At 49.7% G+C, this 18218-nt stretch overlaps 1 protein-coding gene and 8 non-coding genes across 9 annotated transcripts; 5 read left to right on the forward strand and 4 right to left on the reverse strand.

Annotated features, from left to right (window-relative positions):
* The first annotated feature begins 853 nt into the window (after positions 1 to 853).
* TRNAK-UUU (transfer RNA lysine (anticodon UUU)) lies at positions 854 to 926 on the forward strand. The gene has a single exon. It is a non-coding gene; the product is annotated as a tRNA-Lys (tRNA).
* A 614-nt stretch (positions 927 to 1540) lies between these two features.
* On the forward strand, positions 1541 to 1612 carry TRNAQ-CUG (transfer RNA glutamine (anticodon CUG)). The gene has a single exon. It is a non-coding gene; the product is annotated as a tRNA-Gln (tRNA).
* Positions 1613 to 2071: 459 nt separating this feature from the next.
* On the reverse strand, positions 2072 to 2153 carry TRNAL-UAG (transfer RNA leucine (anticodon UAG)). The gene has a single exon. It is a non-coding gene; the product is annotated as a tRNA-Leu (tRNA).
* A 504-nt stretch (positions 2154 to 2657) lies between these two features.
* Positions 2658 to 2744, forward strand: TRNAR-UCU (transfer RNA arginine (anticodon UCU)). Its single transcript is given in 2 exon segments — positions 2658 to 2694; positions 2709 to 2744. It is a non-coding gene; the product is annotated as a tRNA-Arg (tRNA).
* A 262-nt stretch (positions 2745 to 3006) lies between these two features.
* Positions 3007 to 7333, reverse strand: HES7 (hes family bHLH transcription factor 7). Its single transcript, XM_070478412.1, has 4 exons — positions 7245 to 7333; positions 4751 to 6897; positions 4083 to 4170; positions 3007 to 3763 (listed from the first exon to the last, which is right to left on the reverse strand). Exons 2-4 carry the CDS (start codon positions 4844 to 4846, stop codon positions 3315 to 3317), a joined length of 633 nt encoding a protein of 210 aa, XP_070334513.1. The 5' UTR covers positions 4847 to 6897; positions 7245 to 7333; the 3' UTR covers positions 3007 to 3314.
* A 154-nt stretch (positions 7334 to 7487) lies between these two features.
* Positions 7488 to 7558, forward strand: TRNAG-GCC (transfer RNA glycine (anticodon GCC)). Its single transcript has one exon. It is a non-coding gene; the product is annotated as a tRNA-Gly (tRNA).
* Positions 7559 to 12874: 5316 nt separating this feature from the next.
* LOC139039264 (U6 spliceosomal RNA) lies at positions 12875 to 12977 on the forward strand. The gene has a single exon (XR_011492587.1). It is a non-coding gene; the product is annotated as a U6 spliceosomal RNA (small nuclear RNA).
* Positions 12978 to 17465: 4488 nt separating this feature from the next.
* On the reverse strand, positions 17466 to 17547 carry TRNAS-CGA (transfer RNA serine (anticodon CGA)). The gene has a single exon. It is a non-coding gene; the product is annotated as a tRNA-Ser (tRNA).
* Positions 17548 to 17976: 429 nt separating this feature from the next.
* On the reverse strand, positions 17977 to 18050 carry TRNAT-AGU (transfer RNA threonine (anticodon AGU)). Its single transcript has one exon. It is a non-coding gene; the product is annotated as a tRNA-Thr (tRNA).
* Between the last annotated feature and the right edge of the window lie 168 nt (positions 18051 to 18218).

The raw sequence follows: 18218 nt of genomic DNA on the forward strand, positions 1-18218 counted from the left end.
GGAGGGACCAGATGCCAGAGGGAGACAGGCATTAGGTGACGCCTGCATGATTGGGACATTGATCTGTTCCTGGTCAGAAGCCAACTGATGCCCTCGGGCCCTTGTCCGCCCACTCCCCAGCCTCCCAGAAAACCTTTCCTCCTCTCTCTCAGTCAGAACTGGGTACAGGGCACCAGCATTTCTAATTGTGAATCATCCATGTGAATCACTATACACGAGTGAGCCATAAATCACACGTGACTACAGCCACACGCGAGTCCAACATGCATCTCTGCACATGGCATAGGGGTCATAAACAGCCCTCCTGTCACCTCCTGAAGTTGGTACCCCCCTCACCCCCAACCCGGCCCTCTGTGTCCCGGATCTATGGCACGGCAGAACTCAGTGCCTCTTCCTTGAAATGTGGAAATGTGGCCGATCTGGGGACAGAAGTGGTCTCTGGGAGCACAGCATCTGAAGGTCTCATGTGGCATTCTTTTCTCTCCGCGGGCCGCCCTTGGGCTTGGGGCGGTAGGCAGGAGAGCCCAGGTACGTGGGGTGCCTGGATCTAGGTCGTCGGACTGGGAAGAAACCCATCCCAGAGGGAAGCCCTCTGCAGGAAGCGCCCCCGCGCGGCCGTGCCGACGCCGCACCCACCCAGCTTCCGCGACTCTTAGGCTCTAGCGTCCTAACTCTTGCTGTGCTGAGGAGGTTCCTATAAAAAGCAATCACTGGCCACTGGCTGGCTTCACCTGCTTTCTCTCGGTTTCTTCCGGAGTCCCCTGCGTGCATCCATACTGCGCGTTCGTCGTTGTGCGAATGAGTTTCGTCAGTACAAAACTCTTATAGAAAGTAGAAGAAACTCCAGGAGAGAGCCCGGATAGCTCAGTCGGTAGAGCATCAGACTTTTAATCTGAGGGTCCAGGGTTCAAGTCCCTGTTCGGGCGACTACTTTTTCTCTACTGATGCATGACCTAATCTTCAGATTTTTTCGGTACCGTAAATATTTGTATTCCTTCGAACATAACAGAGGAAAAGAATAATGCAAGTTATTCTTTGGTGTTAAGAGGGAACGAAATTAAAGTACATCCCGGTTTTATTCAGAAGGCAGAAGGAACGACAGTGGAGTGAGAGCAGAGCTGTTTTAGAGCCGTGCACATGCGAGCCATACGTGTGAATTTAATTTTACTAGGAGTCACACGTTATCAGAAGAGTAAAGAAATAGCTGAAATTTAAAAAATAAATAGCTGAAATTATTTTTTGAAATTAATTTTAGTAAAATGTTATTTAACCCAATATATCCTGTCTTATTTTATCATGTAATCAATATTTTAAAATGATTAATGAAATTCAAACTTTTTTCATATTGTCGTTTAAATTACGGTGTGTATTTATAATGAAAGCACATTTAGATTCATATTTCAGGTGCTTGATAGTGGTATTCGTCTTATCCAACAACTCCGTTCGTTTTGCTTTGTCCCTTAAGTGGCAAAGCAGTGCGAAGCAGACTAGGAAGTTTGATAATATATATATAGTCTCTGAAAAACAGTGGAGCGTCGTTGGTTCCATGGTGTAATGGTTAGCACTCTGGACTCTGAATCCAGCGATCCGAGTTCAAATCTCGGTGGAACCTTTAATTATATTTTCTTTCCACTCCATACAAGCGTTAATACCAGTATTATTCATGAGTTTTGTGTATGATATTCTCTTATGTTCTGAAAGGATCTGAAAGAAAATTAAGTTGGATCTTACCTTTTGAGCTTTCCAGACTAGATAATTCGAGCCTCTACCACGCCGTTAGGAGAATTTGCAGAGTCACTTCAATATATAGCAGATTGCACTAGTTTTGAATATTATCTTAATGACATGTCAAAGCGGAGATCGATAATGGAGATCCGAGATTTTTTTTTAGAAGTTTCCATTTTGTATTAATTTGGGGCTGGGATGCAGACTTAAATTCTGTCTGGAATACAAATTGGTGAGGCCGCTACCAGGAGTTTTCATAAAAGTAAATTATATTCTAGAAGGAACTTCCTGAATGGTGCTTACACTTGAGAAGGGAAAAAGAAAAAAAAAAAAAAAACCTCTGGTCTGGCAGCGGTGGGATTCGAACCCACGCCTCCGAAGAGACTGGAGCCTAAATCCAGCGCCTTAGACCGCTCGGCCACGCTACCTGCGTGGGGGACAGCCCTCCTCACAGTCCTCCTAAGAGACTAGAAGAGAGGCGGTGGCACTACGAATGATTGTGCTAAATCGGCTGCTTTTCTTAGAATTATGGAGATTCCTTCGGACAGCAGAGCAGAAGATGACAAAGCAGACAGACCAGAAGAAACAAAGGTACACAGAAATTCACAACAAAACAAGTTTATTCTTACGGGTGGGGCCACATCCGGGAGTGGGGTGCGCCTGAACTAGAAGCATTCCCCAAACCTACAGCTGGAGCTCCATACTTGCTCGCTGGCTCATATTCCGTTGTGCTGTCTCCTCCACGCCTGTGCGCCCTCACTCCCACTTCGCTCACACGCTTTACGCACGCTGCCTCTCCCAAGGAGTCCTCTGAGGTCCAAACCGCGGGCTCCTGTCACGCCCCGCCCAATTCCCTCACAACCCTCCCCCTCCCCCCCGCCCTCTTCCCATTCTAATACCCGTAAGCCGTCGGACGTTGCGGCCCGCCAGGTGGCTCTGTGGCGCAATGGATAGCGCATTGGACTTCTAGTGACGAAAGAGCGATTCAAAGGTTGTGGGTTCGAATCCCACCAGAGTCGATTTTATTTTATTATTTTTTTTCTTTTCCTCTTTACCCGGCTTTTTCTTAAAAGGCTCCCACCCTTCTCCCCCTACCCTATTTCAGTGTTTTCCAGCTGGTTTCAGTTCCCACCTCAGCCTCCGCTCTGCTCTCCTTTTTACTTACCTGTCTGCCCCGGGGCTTGGGCTGAGGAGAGCAGGACTGGGGGCGGGAAACAGGGGGGAGGGAAAGTGGGCGTGGACGCCGAGATAAAGGCAGGCCCCTTGGCTCGGGGACACACGGGGATTTGATAACCACTTTATTCCATGCACTAGGGACTTGGGAAGGGACTGGGGCTGGGCTGGGGGCAGAGGGTACAATCCTAGACGCCGGGGGGTGGGGGTGGGGGCAGGGAGAAGGGACAGGAACCAGGGAAATATATATTTATATAGATACTCTAATATAAACCACATCTCACCCGCGCGCGGCGCCCGCGCGCCCCGCCGCCCTCCCCAACACCTCACCCGGACGCCCGGGTCCCTCTGCTGCCCTCGGGCTGGAGTCTCTACCCCTCCCCCCAGCCCCCGCCCCCACCCCCACCCCTCAAAGCTCAGGGCCAAGGTCTCCAGAAAGCGGGCGGCGGGGGCGGCGGGGCCTTGGGCGCCCCGTCTTGTCTGTGAGGCGGCGGCGGCGGCAGCAGTCCGGTGAGGGGGGCCGGCGCGCCGGAATCACCGGCTCGAGGGGAGCAGGGGGACGGGGACCGCGCGCAGCGCGGGCTGGGGGGGCCCTTGTGAACTGGGGGACGCTGGTGGAGCGCGGGGCCGGGCGCTGGGGCGGCGGGGTCCAGCGGTAGGCGCGGCGCGGGGGGCCTGGGCTCTCCCGGTTCCGGCCGGGGCGGCTTGGGGCGCAGGTAACCGTGCAGCGCGGAGAAGAGCTGGGCGCGCGCGGCCGGGCTGGCGTCTTGCGCGAAGGCCGCCAAGCGGAGCAGGCACTCGCGGAATCCCGACAAGTAGCAGCTGGCGAGCGCCTCGGCGTCCTGGGCTGGGGATCGGGGAACCCCTGAAGGTGCGGCCGGCGGGAGGACCGGCGGGCCGGGCAGGGGGTCCCATCGGGGGAGAGGGAAGGGGCGGGGCGCAGAGATACCGAAGCCGGACAGGCGCAGAGATAGAGACAGGAAGCCAGATGGACAGACAGAGGGAGAAGAAGAGGGAGACACAGAGACAGACACGCGCGGGTGTTATTATTAACCTCGCCTCGGAGCAGAGCCTGCCACTCCCCAAGCCCACCGTCCTCCGCGGGGTCCTCCCCGTCTACCCAGACCCGGGCCCCAGTGAAACCCCCCACTCCCTCCCTCCGCTGCCCCACCCCCGCGCTGTACCCGGGGGCTCCACCCGGCTTCGCTCCCTCAAGTAGCCCACGGCGAACTCCAGTATCTCTGCTTTCTCCAGCTTCGGGTTCCGGAGGTTCTACAGATGGGAGGGGAGGGCGCAGAGACAGAAAGGGGTGGGGAGAGAGGGGGAAAGTGGCAGGGGGAAGAAGGGAGGGGGATGCGGGAGCTGGGGGTGCCCCCGGATCGCGTTTGCGCGCGGACCGTAGAGTGCGCTATGGAACACCGAGTGGAGATGACCAAGAACGGTCCTGGCCCACCCTGAGACGAAACTGTCCAAACCGAGGGGATGAAACCAACCCACAGTGCGAGGGAGGGGAGTGAAATTAACCACCAGCAAACCTAGGGAGTGAAATTAACCACCCCGCTACCTATCTTGGGGAGGGGTCGGAGGTGGGGGGGAGGAAGGAGAATTTACAGACCCAAAGATTGAAACTGACTGACCCTGCGAGTGAAATTTAGAGCCGGGTGTTGAAACTTGCAGACCCGAGGGGTAGCGATGAAGATCGCGTTCTGAGAGCGGGAAAGGGGGCTGGGCTGGAATTCCAAGGTCCCTTGGGGCCAGGGTCTCCAAGGCAGCATATGTCCCTACCCAAGTGGGAAGCCCTGGGACACGAGGACGGAATGTCTAGGGGCCGGGTGATGGCAGAAGAACTGACCTGGTCCCGGGTCCGCTCCAGCAGCAGCAGCCTCAGTTCTTCCAGGCTGCGGTTGATGCGGTCCCGGCGCCGCTTCTCCACGAGCGGCTTCAGCATCTGCGACCAGCAGGAAAGGGAGAGCGGGGCCGACCCGACCGAGACTCAGCGCGGCCGCGGGGGCGTCGGGATCCCGCCGCTGGGATAGGCCGGCCTCCACCCCTTCCCCAAGACCCCAGAGAGCCTAGGGCCAGACCCATTCGACCCCTCTCCAATCCCCCTCCCAACGCCCCTGGAGTGAATTTCTGTAGCTCGCCTCCTCTCTCTCCCGGGTCTTCTGCTTTCTCCTCTCTCACTCTTGTCCTCCCTCCTCCCCTCTCTGTGTCTTTCTTCCTCCTCCTCCTCCTTTCTCTCTACGTCTCCGTCTCGTGCAGTCTTTCTCTGTCTCAGTGGAGAACTTTGGGGGCCCTCTTTGCGCCCAGACGCGTGGGCCGCAAGGTGCCGGGCTGAGCTGGCGGCCCTGAGTGTAGAAAGGGAGACACCCAGCGCGCCCGCGCCTCCTCCTCTCCCTCTAACCCGTCTGTGCGGTCACCCTTCTCCACTGGTTCTGAAGTCTTCCACCCGGGCTCGGGCCTCTGGAACCTTCTCTTACAAGGCTGCATTGGGTCAGCGCCCTCTCACAGCCCGCGTGGAGCGAGTGCCCATCCTCTCCGGTTTTTGTCTAACCCTCCTCCCTTAGCTCTGTGCTCCTCCTGCTTATTTTACTCAAATTCTGCCGCCGCCCACCCCAAGCCCTCGAAGGCACAAGGTGTCAACTGCCATCACCCACACCCAGACCTCTGCCTCTGCCGCCCACCCAGTTACAGCTCTGACGCTGACCCCTTCTCCACAGTTTGCCGCTTCCTCCCCAGCCCCTGGCTCCTCGGGTCCACCCTTCCAGCCCCGCGTCTCCAGCCTCTTCCCTGACCCTCAGGGACCCTGTCCCCTCCTCAGTCCAGGGACCTCTGCTCCCTCCCCGCCCTCCTCTCACCTTGGGGCCGTCCCTATTCTCGGCTCGATCCCGGGTGACCATCGCTCCTCCGGACCCTAGTGTGGACCGAGTCTCCGCTCTCCTTGAGTCTTATATCTCGCAGGCCCCGAGTAGGGGGGAGGTTAGGACCCGGGCCCGCCCCTTCAGAATCCCACAGGACTCGACCCCGGGCACGAGGCTCCCGGAAAGGGGAGGGGCACAAGGGGGAGGAGGAAAGGTGGAAATGGCCTGGGAGTGTGGGAAATGAGGGGCCGGTGCGGCACCGGCTGGTTTAAGGACCATAAGGCTGTATAATGAGGCGGGAACCTAGCTGAAGGGAAGTTATTAGAGGAAGAGGGAGTTGGAGTAATTTGGGGACAGAACTCAGGAAGGGAGTTCAGAGTTCCCCCACCCCGCACCCATTCATTATCTCAGCTTTCTTGGGAGCTCACTGTACCCCCACTAACACTGAAATAAAAAGTTAGCACCCCTCAGCCCCTAAGCTGGATCCTATACACCTTTCCCCCCAAAGTCACCTCCTATTTGGGATAGTGAGTCACCTGAGTGTGCTGGCTGGATCTAATTCACCAGGGACTTTGTCTGGAGGTGGAAGTAGCTCTGTGCGCTCTAAGTCAGTCATATTCAGTTCCCCCAACATCTATGCACTCATTGTGACCACTGGGCACTGGTCTAGGCTGGGACCCTTCATGCTGAGATATAGGCTGGAGGCCTAGTTTATCCCTGCAAGTTCCAGTGGAAGAGGATGTGTTGTCAAGTAGCTATTTTAGAAGGACGGTGAAGTAGGTGCTCAGGGAAAGGGTCATCATGAGGGATGGCTCGACTGGGGCAGGGGGAAGCCTCATGGAAGAGGTAGGGAGGCTTTGAAGCACCGGTGGAAAGGTCTTTCCAGTTAGAAGTATTTGATTAAAAACTAATCATAGAAGATTCAGGCCCACGGCTGCCAGGTCATCACCTGACACAAGTGTGCTCCGGGGTTCTTTACTCCTCCGAACCCCTCGTGATTATAGAGGAGCAAAGAGCGGGCAGTTTTCTTTAAAAGATAAAAGAGGGAACAGAAAAAGGGATCAACACCCACCTCAAACCAAGAGCATGACACTCTGCGGAATGATGCCTGAGACTTGGAGACTTCAGGACAAAGTGCCTGAGAAGATAAAATCAGAGATTTAACGGGTCGGCAAGAACGCCAGGGAGGGACACAAAACAGGGTTGCAGACTGAGTCAGAAGACAGCTTCGCAGTCAGAGACGGATGGGGCTCCTCCGACACCTCCCAGCTCCCTTCCACAACTTGGTTTTTTCACGGAGCCTGTCTTGCAAAGTCCAAGCTAGAGGAGCGCAGACCTTGGGGAGGGCGCTCCCATTTGCAGTCAGGAAGCCCAGCACATGCCACCTCCCGCTACCTGAGCCAAATGGGAGCGCAGATGTATGGCCTCAGAAGCCCCCGCTGCCCCCCTCCTTGGGAACCTGGGCTCGGGCTGAGTTTTTGTCACCTGCACGCGAGGCTCGGGGCCCCGGGCAGTTCGCACCCGGGTGTGGGGCCGCCCCTGGCCATATGGGGCGACTTTATGGCAGGGTGACCGGATCCAGGCGGAAGGAAGGATGACTCGGGGCTCCACCCACGTCTACTATTGGGACTGTTCCTCTGCCCTGCCTCTGGCTAGAAAGTCAGTTGAAGATGGTCGCCACGATGCTTTACAAGATGAGATAGATCCACCAAGCATTAGAACGTGCCTGCATTGGTGGTTCAGTGGTAGAATTCTCGCCTGCCACGCGGGAGGCCCGGGTTCGATTCCCGGCCAATGCAATAGGTGTTTTTATTTTTTCCTTTCCCCAAAGATGTCTGTATTTCTTGTTTAAGATTTCTACCAAATATTAATATTTAACTTTTTTACCTTGTGTGAAAGTATGAGACTTTGGGTCGAGAGCCTGATTCCAAACGTCCTCACACTCCCATCCTCCCAGCGTGGGATCCGGCTTTCCACACCGCTCTTTCTACCCCCGCCTCCCCGCCCGCACCTCCGCAGGCGTGACCCTGAGAAAGGACCGCGCGAAGGGATCCCTGCCCCGGGGGTTCTTTCAGCCCTCCTCGGGGGAGACGCGAGGTCGTCCCTGCCCTCAAGTTCTAAGACCCTGGCTTTTCATTCCTTTCCTCTTCCTCGCCCTTTCTCTTATTTTCTATCCTCTGGAACCCGGTTTCTTATTTCTAAGTCCACGGTCACGGCCTTTTTTTGTCCCGCCGTCTTTCAGCGTCTCTGTCTCCGTCTTTTTCATATTCTTTCCAGGTCGCCTGACTTCTGCGCTGGGTCTCTCTGGGTCTTGCGTGGTCTCTGCATGTCTGGCTCCGGGTCTCCCGGCTCTCTGGGATGGTCCCTCCAGGACTCCGTGGCCGCTTGGCCCTCTGCGCTCCCACGCTCCGGCCATCCCCTGGGAAGCTCGCTCACACCTCCAGGTTCCTGCCACTCCCCGCCCGCCTCTTCCCGGCCGCTTTGATCCCGCACGCGTCGGGTCAGCAGGTGGCCGGGCTCCCGCCGACTGCCGCGGCCACTTGTGAGTGAGGGCAAGGGGCCGGGTCCCTCGGCTGGTTTTCCTCCGGCTTCTCCCGCCCTCGACTTCTCTCCGCGCCCCTCCTCCCGACACGGGCTCAGGCTGCTGCGGACCCGCGTCTCTGCGCCACTGAATCTGGGGTCTGCATCTTGTCCGTGTTGGTCCCTCTCTCAGGAACTCGCCCGGAGTCCGTGTCTCTGTCTCTGGATCCTGACTCCAGTCTTTTTCAACTTCATCTGGGCTAGGCTCGAAGTCTTCCTTTTCCATCGCTGGATTGTGTGAGAGACTGCGAATGCTCTCTTCTCAATTCTAAGCCATGACAATGGCCCCTAGAAGAAAACTCTACAACAGTCTGGACATTTGTATGTCTATGTGAGCAGCCCCTGTACTCAGTCACAAAGCCGCTATTTCTGGCGTGCCTCTTGTGCACCAAGTGTTATTAGGTATTGAGGGTACCTTGGATCTGAACTCTCCTGTTACTTACATTATGGTGGGGGGAGGGGAAACCGAAAATGACTAAGAAAACAGAAAGTAATATAAGATGGCTATGAGGGTGGGGGAGGGGCAGCCCCGTCCTGGCAATGACTTGAGAGTGCAGGGCTAATTTACTCTGGTGATCATATAATAGGGAAAATTTTGTGTTCTATGACAACTTAATCACCAAAGGGATGTTGCCTATAAGCTTAAGTTACACATAATGGCCCATCTTTGGGAGCCCTGCCTCCCAGGTAATGAGCATTAAGTTAAAATACCTTTGTTTAGCTCCCAGGAAACATCCTGACCTGGACTGCCTGTCAGCGCCTGCAGGAAGAAATTAACACAGTCTTGACCAAAACCAATACATGTTTAACTTTATTTCTTCCCCTTTTTGGTATACAAGAAGCCTGAATTCTAACTCAGGCCAGATGGTTCTTTGAAACAGGAGTCCACCATCTCCTTGGTCTGCTGGCTCTCCAAGCAAAGTAGTTATTCCTCTCCCCCTAACAACTGTCTCTCTCTCTCTCTCTCTTTTTTTTTTAACTGTCTTTCATTTTATCGGCTTGTAGCTACAAGCAGTGGGAGCTTCGACTTGGTAAGCCAGTCAAGAGCCTTGCTGATCATGGCCACCCGGGCTTGGTTGGGGAATCCTCCAGTAAGCTGCCAGGACCAACTGTCCGGAGGATCTGCCCTTCAGAATTCCCTGGGAGAGTATGGAGTGCCCCAGCACTTGACAGCAGAATGGACATTTGAGAGCTAGCAGGCTCCATACTGTTGGGTAAGTCATTCTGGTGTCTACAGTCAGAAACCTTATTTCCTTTCTTTGGGACTTTTTCTCTGGAATACGCCAATTTGTTTTGTATTTTAGTAAGTACCTTGTTAGAGAGAGGCCAGCGTTGTTGAAACTTTTACCTGGTTTGTGAACTAATTCCTTAGTTTCTTTGGATGCTAGCATTTTTGTGTGCCATTTGTGGGGTTTCTTTGTCTTGTACTTCTGTATTTTAAAATGGGAGAAGGGACTTCTTGGTAGTCCAGTGGTTAAGAATCTGCCTTGCAATTCAGGGGACACTGGTTTGATCCCTGGTCAGGGCGACTTAGCAGCAGCAGCAGGGAGCTAGGATCCTACATGCCTTGGAGCAACTAAGCCCACTGGCGCACCACAACTACTGAAGCCTGTATGCTGCAATGAGTCTTTAGTCCAGTTCAGTCACTCAGTCGTGTCCGATTCTTTGCGACCCCATGAACTGCAGCATACCAGGCCTCCCTGTCCATCACCAACTCCCGGAGTCCACGGAGTCCACCCAAACCCATGTCCATTGAGTTGGTGATTCCATCCAACCATCTCATCCTCTGTCATCCCCTTTTCCTCCTGCCCTCAATCTTTCTTAGCATCAGGGTCTTTTCAAATGACTCAGCTCTTTGTATCAGGTGGCCAAAGTATTGGAGTTTCAGCTTCAGCATCAGTCCTTCCAATGAACACCCAGGACTGATCTCCTTTAGGATGGACTGGTTGGATCTCCTTGAAGTCCAAGGAATTCTCAAGGGTCTTCTCCAACACCACAGTTCAAAATCATCAATTCTTCGGTGCTCAGCTTTCTTTATAGTCCAACTCTCACATCCATACATGACCACTGGAAAAACCATAACCTTGACTAGATGGACCTTTGTTGACAAAGTAATATCTCTGCTTTTTAATATGCTATCTAGGTTAGTCATAACTTTCCTTCCAGAGTAAGCATCTTTTAATTTCATGGCTGCAGTCACCATCTGCAGTGATTTTGGAGCCCAGAAAAATAAAGTCTGCCACTGTTTCTACTGTTTCCCCATCTATTTGCCATGAAGTGATGGGACCAGATGCCATGATCTTAGTTTTCTGAATGTTGAGCTTTAAGTCAACTTTTTCACTCTCCTCTTTCACTTTCATCAAGGGACTCTTTAGTTCTTCTTCACTTGCTGCCATAAGGGTGGTGTCATCTGTATATCTGAGGTTATTGATATTTCTCCCAGCAATCTTGATTCCAGCTTGTGCTTCCTCCAGCCCAGGGTTTCTCATGATGTACTCTGCATATAAGTTAAATAAGCAGGGTGACAATATGCAGCCTTGACATACTCCTTTTCCTATTTGGAATCAGTCTGTTGTTCTAACTGTTGCTTCCTGACCTGCATACAGGTTTCTCAAGAGGCAGGTCAGGTGGTCTGCTTTCCCATCTCTTGAAGAATCTTCCACAGTTTATAGTTGCAGCCAAATGAATAAAATCAACAATTTTAAAAACATAAAAATAAATAAAATGGGGAATGTTTCAACTGTCCCCAAAGAAAGTCCTCTGATGTAAATTTTGGATAAATGATCTGATTACAGCCGAGAACTGAGAACTCATGAGTGTGAAGAATCTATTTTACTGAAGCACTTCGTGGCCACAGTACCTGTTAGGGTCTCTAAAAGGGCTTTAGGCGCAGTTATCTTGGGCCCCTGCACCAAGTACTGCTACCCTTGCTGTGTTAATTACATCATCTGCAGTCTCCTGTGTCATTGGTGTATGTAAAACCCCAAGACCAAACTTGAGGGTCTGTTTAGGATTTTCTGTTGTCCTTTGGGTTTTACATTTCGTTTGGTGCTGTTTCTCCATTTACAACCAAATTAATTTTGTAATATTTAAAGCTTTTTACTGATGTCAAATGGAAGAAAATAACAACAGGGGGAAAAAAATCTGTAGAACATTCCCAGAGAGAAGAGAAAGATTCCACGGGGTTCCTAAAATCAGCAAAAGCCCCATCCTAGAATTCAGCCCAGTTGGATGATGCCAAAGCAGCAAGGCATGCTTTGGATAGTTAGAAATGATCAATTGCTATTTATGGTTTTATGGTGGCTGTTCTGGGAAGAAGTAGGGAAGAATGAGAAAATCCTTTATGTGTAAGCATTTGTGCTGTTACATCAGGGGAAATAAGGAAGGGAATGAGAGTGAGAATATGTTACTTCAAACCTTATCTCCTAAAGCCAAGCAAGCTGTCTTAGCCACTCCATGTGTTATGCCAAAAAATCCACTCATTTTACCACCTTCTGTTCCTGCCGCTGCTAAGTCACTTCAGTTGTGTCCGACTCTGTGCGACCCCATAGACGGCAGCCCACCAAGCTCCCCCGTCCCTGGGATTCTCTCGGCAAGAACACTAGAGTGGGTTGCCATTTCCTTCTCCAATGCATGAAATGAAAAGTGAAAGTGAAGTCGCTCAGTCGTGTCCGACTCTTAGCGACCCCAGGGACTGCAGCCCACAAGGCTCCTCCATCCATGGGATTTTCTAGGCAAGAATACTGGAGTGGGGTGCCATTGCCTTCTCCCCTTCTGTTCCTACCTAGCCCCAATTCCTGACTGGGGCTCAGGACTTCCCCTCCTCATAGGGATCAATTAGGAAATCCTGTGTCTGCAACCCACTCCAGTATTCTTGCCTGGAGAATCCAATGGACAGAGGAGCCTGGCAGGCTGCAGTCCATAAGATCACACAGAGTCAGACACAACTGAAGTGACCTAGCACGCACGCAGGCACATGTTAGTTTCTGGGGTACAGGGGCTTGGTCTGGTAATATAAGACCCAACAGGGTACCCAGTTTGGGCCAGAAGCCACCCCTGGGCAGGACGATTTCTCTTAGGTTATCTCATAGTGGGCCTGCAAATGACCAGCTGGCCCACCTTCTCAGACTTGTTTATTTGGAAAGATGGAAACCCTCCTTTATAGGGAGGATCCACTATACCTGAAGCACACTTGACCCCTGAACCAAATTGAAACCCCAGTGAGAGGAGGAGGGCCTTATGAGAGCACCACTTATTAGTGCATCTGGACAGGGCCTTGCAAAGGGGAACCAAAGAAAAGAGTCTGAACAAAATTCAAGAAATTCAGCAAAACAAACAAAAGCCTTTCTGAATCTTTGGAAAGGATTTATCAGGCCTACAACCATCAAACTGTGCAGATCCCAAGGCCCCTGAAAATATTAGAATGCTAAAGTGCCTCGGATATTAGGAGAAAGCTGCAGAGATGAGATGGGGCATTTGAAATGAACCCTTCTCAATCAGTAGATGTGTATTTTACACTGTTTAACAAGGAGGGCATGTTTGGGCAGCACATATACTAAAATTGGAATGATATAGATAAATTAGCATGGCCCCTGTGCAAAAGGATGACAGGCAAATTCAATGATTTTTTTTTTTTTTACTATATTTCAATAATTTTTTTCTTTTTTAAGAAAAGAATAAACTGGGACTTCCCTGGCGGTCCAGTGGCTAAGATTCCTCGTTCCCAGTGCAGGCAACCCAGGTTCAATCCATAGTCAGGGAACTAGATCCCACAAGCCAAAACTAAAGATCACTCGTGCCACAACTAAGACCTGGTGCAGTCAAATAAACAAATTAAAAAAAAAAAGAATGAATCAAGTAAGCTCATTGCTGGAGGAGAGAGTGCTACAGCTCCTTTGAGGAGAAAGAAGGTATGAAATGTTCATTTTGGAGAATAGGAAAGCAAGCCTTCTAGGATAGCATAGGACTTCTAGGCAGGTTGCAAGTCCATTTGAGATGTGCCATCAAAAATTACAATTTCAAAGGTGAATTCACCATGAAGCCAATGGAATGTACACTTTAGGACCCATCACTTAAACACACCTCTCTGAGGGTCCTAGCAACAGGTTCACAGGACCATATGCTTCTATAAAATTTGCCAAAATAGATATTTTAACTGCAAATGGTAAAGACCACTGTCTGTTTTCACTCCAACTTCCCCTCTGTCACGCAGTCCCCACGTGTTGAAGTGGCTGTGGGCATTTGGGGATATGTAAACTGCTAATTCGGTTACTGTGGTTCCCAGTCACTTCCACACAAAGTTAGCCCAGCCATCTTGGTGTGGGAATGGCTTCCAAGGAAACTCCTGTCACCTGTGCCCAGTCACTAGGCTTCCTGCCTTGCAAGTGCAAAGCCAGAGGGCACAGGTGACATGAATGATCCAGGGGCTCTTGTTAACTATAAGTTCATGGGTGGTAGAGGAAAAATGAGATTTGAAATATACAAAGTCAGTAGCCAGTCTGTTGAGAGTATTAGAGGTGTAGGCAGGCAATTAGTTAATACCAGTAAGCTATTTTTTCTGGTCTTTGTTTCACTGTAAATATTACTTTTTGTACCTAGCTTAACATTATTTTCTTAAAAAGCTCTCACCCCTGCCCCAAACAATCATATACACTTCAGGCTGGTTGTGAGACCAGTTGGCCTGGTTGGGAGATTGTTCTCCAGCCATTCCTCCTGGAGGGCATTCCCAAGGGCATTTCCAGGGTCTAAGGGGATGGGATGGGGTCTCTGGATGACACACCTCCATGTCAGTGCAGGCCTGTGTGCATGTCCGTTTGTGGTTGTGTCTATGTATGAACATAGTGTGTGTATGAGTGTCTGGGCTTCCAGCCTCTTCCTGGGCGCCGGCTTAACACCGGGTAGCATCTGGGCTTGGGGGAGGGGAGCTCGTGTCCCACACGCGCTGGGGCCCTAGGGAGGCGGAGGCGGGGAAGGAACGGAGACAGCACAGCTGGCCTAGTGTGGCGCTTCCCCTCCCCCGCTGTGACGTCTCCCCAGGCCTGGGATCCGAGGCGCAGCTCCTCCCCCTTTGTTCTTCAAAGAGCTGGCTGGCTTCCTGGGACCCCCTGGGTCTTGGGAAGGCGGGGGCGGGGACGGGCACGGGGGCAGTTCCCGGAGGATTGAGACCTGGGGGTTGGGGGTGGGGAAGTAGGAGGCCCAGGCCCCTGGGCCAAGGGAAGAATCAGGAGAGAAGACCTCTGTAGAGCCCCAAACAAAACAGGCAATAATCCCTGGCCTTCTGGGGCACAGGTTCTTGGAAAAACAGTCATAGGTACATTATACTAAATTTATCATTTGTCAGTTGGTGATAAGAGCTAAAGAGCTAAGTGTAGCAAGAAAGCGGAGTGGAGATTGGGAATTGTGACTTTAAGGCTAAGATCAGGGAAGGACTCATTGAGAAGGTGAAATATAAAGAGGTGAGGCCAAAAAAAAAAGCACGTTGCTTTCCAAATACGAAAAAAAAAAGAGGTTGCTTTTCAGATACAAAAATAAAGGGTGAGGCCACATGCTGCAGGGCCACCTGAGGGAAGAGCATTCCAGTCAGATGGACAGGCTGACTAGGACTACCTGCCGGGCTTGTCAAAGGAACAGAGAGAAGCAGAGGGCAGAGTGGGGTTGTCTGGAGTGGAGGTAGCAAGTGCAGGAGTTGTGGGAGGTCAGATCAGAGCCACAAAGTGGGAGGCTGATTATGTAGAACCTTCTAGTCCATTGCAAGTACTTTGTCATCTCAATGTAATGTGAAGCCGTTGGAGGACTTTTCCCCCCTTTTTTGTTTTGTTTTTGGAAATTTTAATTTTTATATAATTTCAAACTTTCAGAAAAAATACAAAAATCATACAAGGATTATACATCAACTATACTTCAATTAAAAAAAATAGAATACAAGGAACTCTTGTATATGCTCTTCCCAGGTCTATTAATTGTTTACATCTGTTTCATTTGCTTTTTCATTTCCCTCCAAATATAATATAGGTATAAAATATTTGTTTTCTGAATCCTTTGGGGGTAAATAATGTCAAGTCCTTTTGCTTGTTGTTACTCAGTATGTTTTATGAGGACAGGACATTCGTGGTATAATAGTACAGCTATCAATATCAGGATATTAAACATAATACCATTATTCAATGCCAGTCCATACTTAAATTTCCTCAAATGTTTCAGTGGTATCTTTTATAACCCCTTTTTCCCAGTTCAGGCTTCTACACTGCATTTAGTTGTTATGGCTCTTCAGTTTCACTTAATTCAGAAAATTCTTGATCTTTAGTTTCTTAATAAAATCCTGGAATTCTTTAAAAATTTTATTGAAGTATAATTAATCTACAATGTTGTGTTAATTTCTGCTCTACATCAGTGTCTCAGTGATATGTATTTTTTCATGTTCTTTTCCATTATCATTTATCACAGGATATTGAATGTGTTTTTGTGCTGTTACAGTAGGACCTTGCTGTTAATCCATCCTACATATAATAGTTTGCATCTACTAATCCCAACGTTCCAATCCTTCCCTCCCCACTCCTCCTCCCCCTTGGCAACCAAGTCTGTTTTCTGTCTGTGAGTTTCTGTTTCATAGGTATGTTCATTTGCATTGTATTTTAGATTCCATATATAAGTGATATCATATGGTATTACTATTTGTCTTTCTCTTTCTGACTTACTTGACTTAGTATGATAACCAGTAGGTCCATCCGTGTTGCTGCAAGTGCCATTATTTCCTTTTTTGATGGCTGAGTAATATCCCATTGTATATGTACACATCTTCATTATCCATTCATCTGTTGATAGACATTTTTGTTGTTTCCATGTCCTGGCTATTACAAGTAGTGCGTCTATGAACATAGGGGAGCATGTATATTTTCAAATTATAGTTTTTTCTGAATAAATGCCCAGAATAGGGATTGTAGGATCATGTGGTAACTCTATTTTTAGTTTTTAAAGGAACCTTTATACGCTTCTCCATAGTGGCTGTAATTGACATTTCCACCAGCAGTGTAGGAAGGTTACTTTTTCTTCACACTGCCTTCAGCATTTATTATTTGTCGACATTTTGTTGATGGCCATTCTGACCAGAGTGAGGAGATACCTCATTATCATTTTGATATGCATATCTATAATAATTTGTGATATTGAGCATTTTTTCATGTGCCATTTGGCCATCTGTATGTCTTCTCTGGAGAAATGCCTGTTTAGATCTTCTACCCATTTTTTTGCTTTTTTTTTTTCCTAAATGAACCATATGAGCTATTTGTATATTTTGGAAATCAGTCCCTTGTTGGTTGCATCCTTTACAGAGATTTGTCCTGTTCTGTAGGCTATCTTTTTGTTTATGGTTTCTTGTGCTGTGCAAAAGCTTTTAATTAGGTCCCATTTGTTTGTTTTTGTTTCTATTTTCATTACTCTAGGAGAGGAATCCAAAAAGATATTGCTGCAATTTATGTCAAAGTGTGTTCTGCCTATGTTTTCCTCTAGGAGTCTTAGAGTCTCTGTTCTTACATTTAGGTCTTTAATCTAGTTTGAGTTTATTTTTGTAGATGGTGTTAGAGAATGTTCTAATTTCATTATTTTACATATAGCTGTCCAGTTTTCCCAGCACCTCTTGAAGCACTTTTTTTCCACTGTGCATTCTTACCTCCTTTGTTGTAGATTAATTGACGTAGGTGGGTGGGTTTATTTCTGGGTTTTCTGTTCCTATTCCATTGATCTATCTGTTGGTTTTTGTGCCAGTACCATATTGTTTTAATTACCGAATGCCTTTTTAACACAGTGACATGGGAAGTAAAACAGAAGGAGGCTGATGGGATTCCTGAGAATAGTCGGAGGGTGAATGGATAGGGAAATATGGTATGATTGCTAATAGCACTGAGGAACCACCTGAGTTTGGAGTTACGAATTCAAATTGGCAGTTAACAGGTTTTTGCAGGACAGAACCTTTGGAGGAGTAGAAGCAGGAGTCTGAGGCCCGCAAGAGAGCGCTCGCGGGCAGATACTGGAATCCCCTAGAGACTCAGAATAAAACTGGAAACAGCACTAGAAAAATTAATTGCTTCCTTCACCGGAGGTGGCAGTAACATCTGTCCACAAAAGTACTGACGCTGTGAGCAGGATTCGAACCTGCGCGGGGAGACCCCATTGGATTTCGAGTCCAACGCCTTAACCACTCGGCCATCACAGCCGCGTGCGGCCCTGGACCTGCGCAACTATAGCTGCCTATCAACACGTCCGTCTCCAGCGAGCACCACCCTGCTGTCTTGATATGGCAGTGCGCATGCGCCTGTGAGGCAACGGAAGATGCAGCTTTCCGGTCCTTCCTTCCTAGCCCAAAACATCATGCAAAACGGGCCCAAATCTGAGTCAACATTCGCATATCCTTGTAGGCGGACAAAGGGAGGCCGCTAAACCATGGTTCATGAAAGCTAGAGTTGGCCTCCAAATTTGCATTAAAAGTGCACAGGGATGGAAACTCAAATGGCAACGAAGGGGCTAGATAAGAATAATCATCTTTGGTAAGCTGCAGTAGAGACGGTGGGGGGTGGGGGAGTCCCCTTGGAACTCTGGAAACGTGTTCCTTTTGCAGCAATAATATACTACAATCAACTGTCCCAGGCACCGCTGGGATTCGAACCCAGGATCTCCTGTTTACTAGACAGGCGCTTTAACCAGCTAAGCCACGGCGCCGGCGAATAATATGTTGCTTCTAGATATACATCAGCTGTTCATGAGGGGGCACTAAACGAGAAATAACCGGGAAAAACGTTGCCATCAATCTTCAATCATTTATCCTTTCCAAGGTTCTCCCCTTTGCAAGTTCTAATCCAGACCGTTAACACTCTGCACCAGCTTCCC

Source organism: Odocoileus virginianus, chromosome 17 (genome assembly GCF_023699985.2).
Source record: "Odocoileus virginianus isolate 20LAN1187 ecotype Illinois chromosome 17, Ovbor_1.2, whole genome shotgun sequence".
Lineage (NCBI taxonomy): Eukaryota > Metazoa > Chordata > Mammalia > Artiodactyla > Cervidae > Odocoileus > Odocoileus virginianus.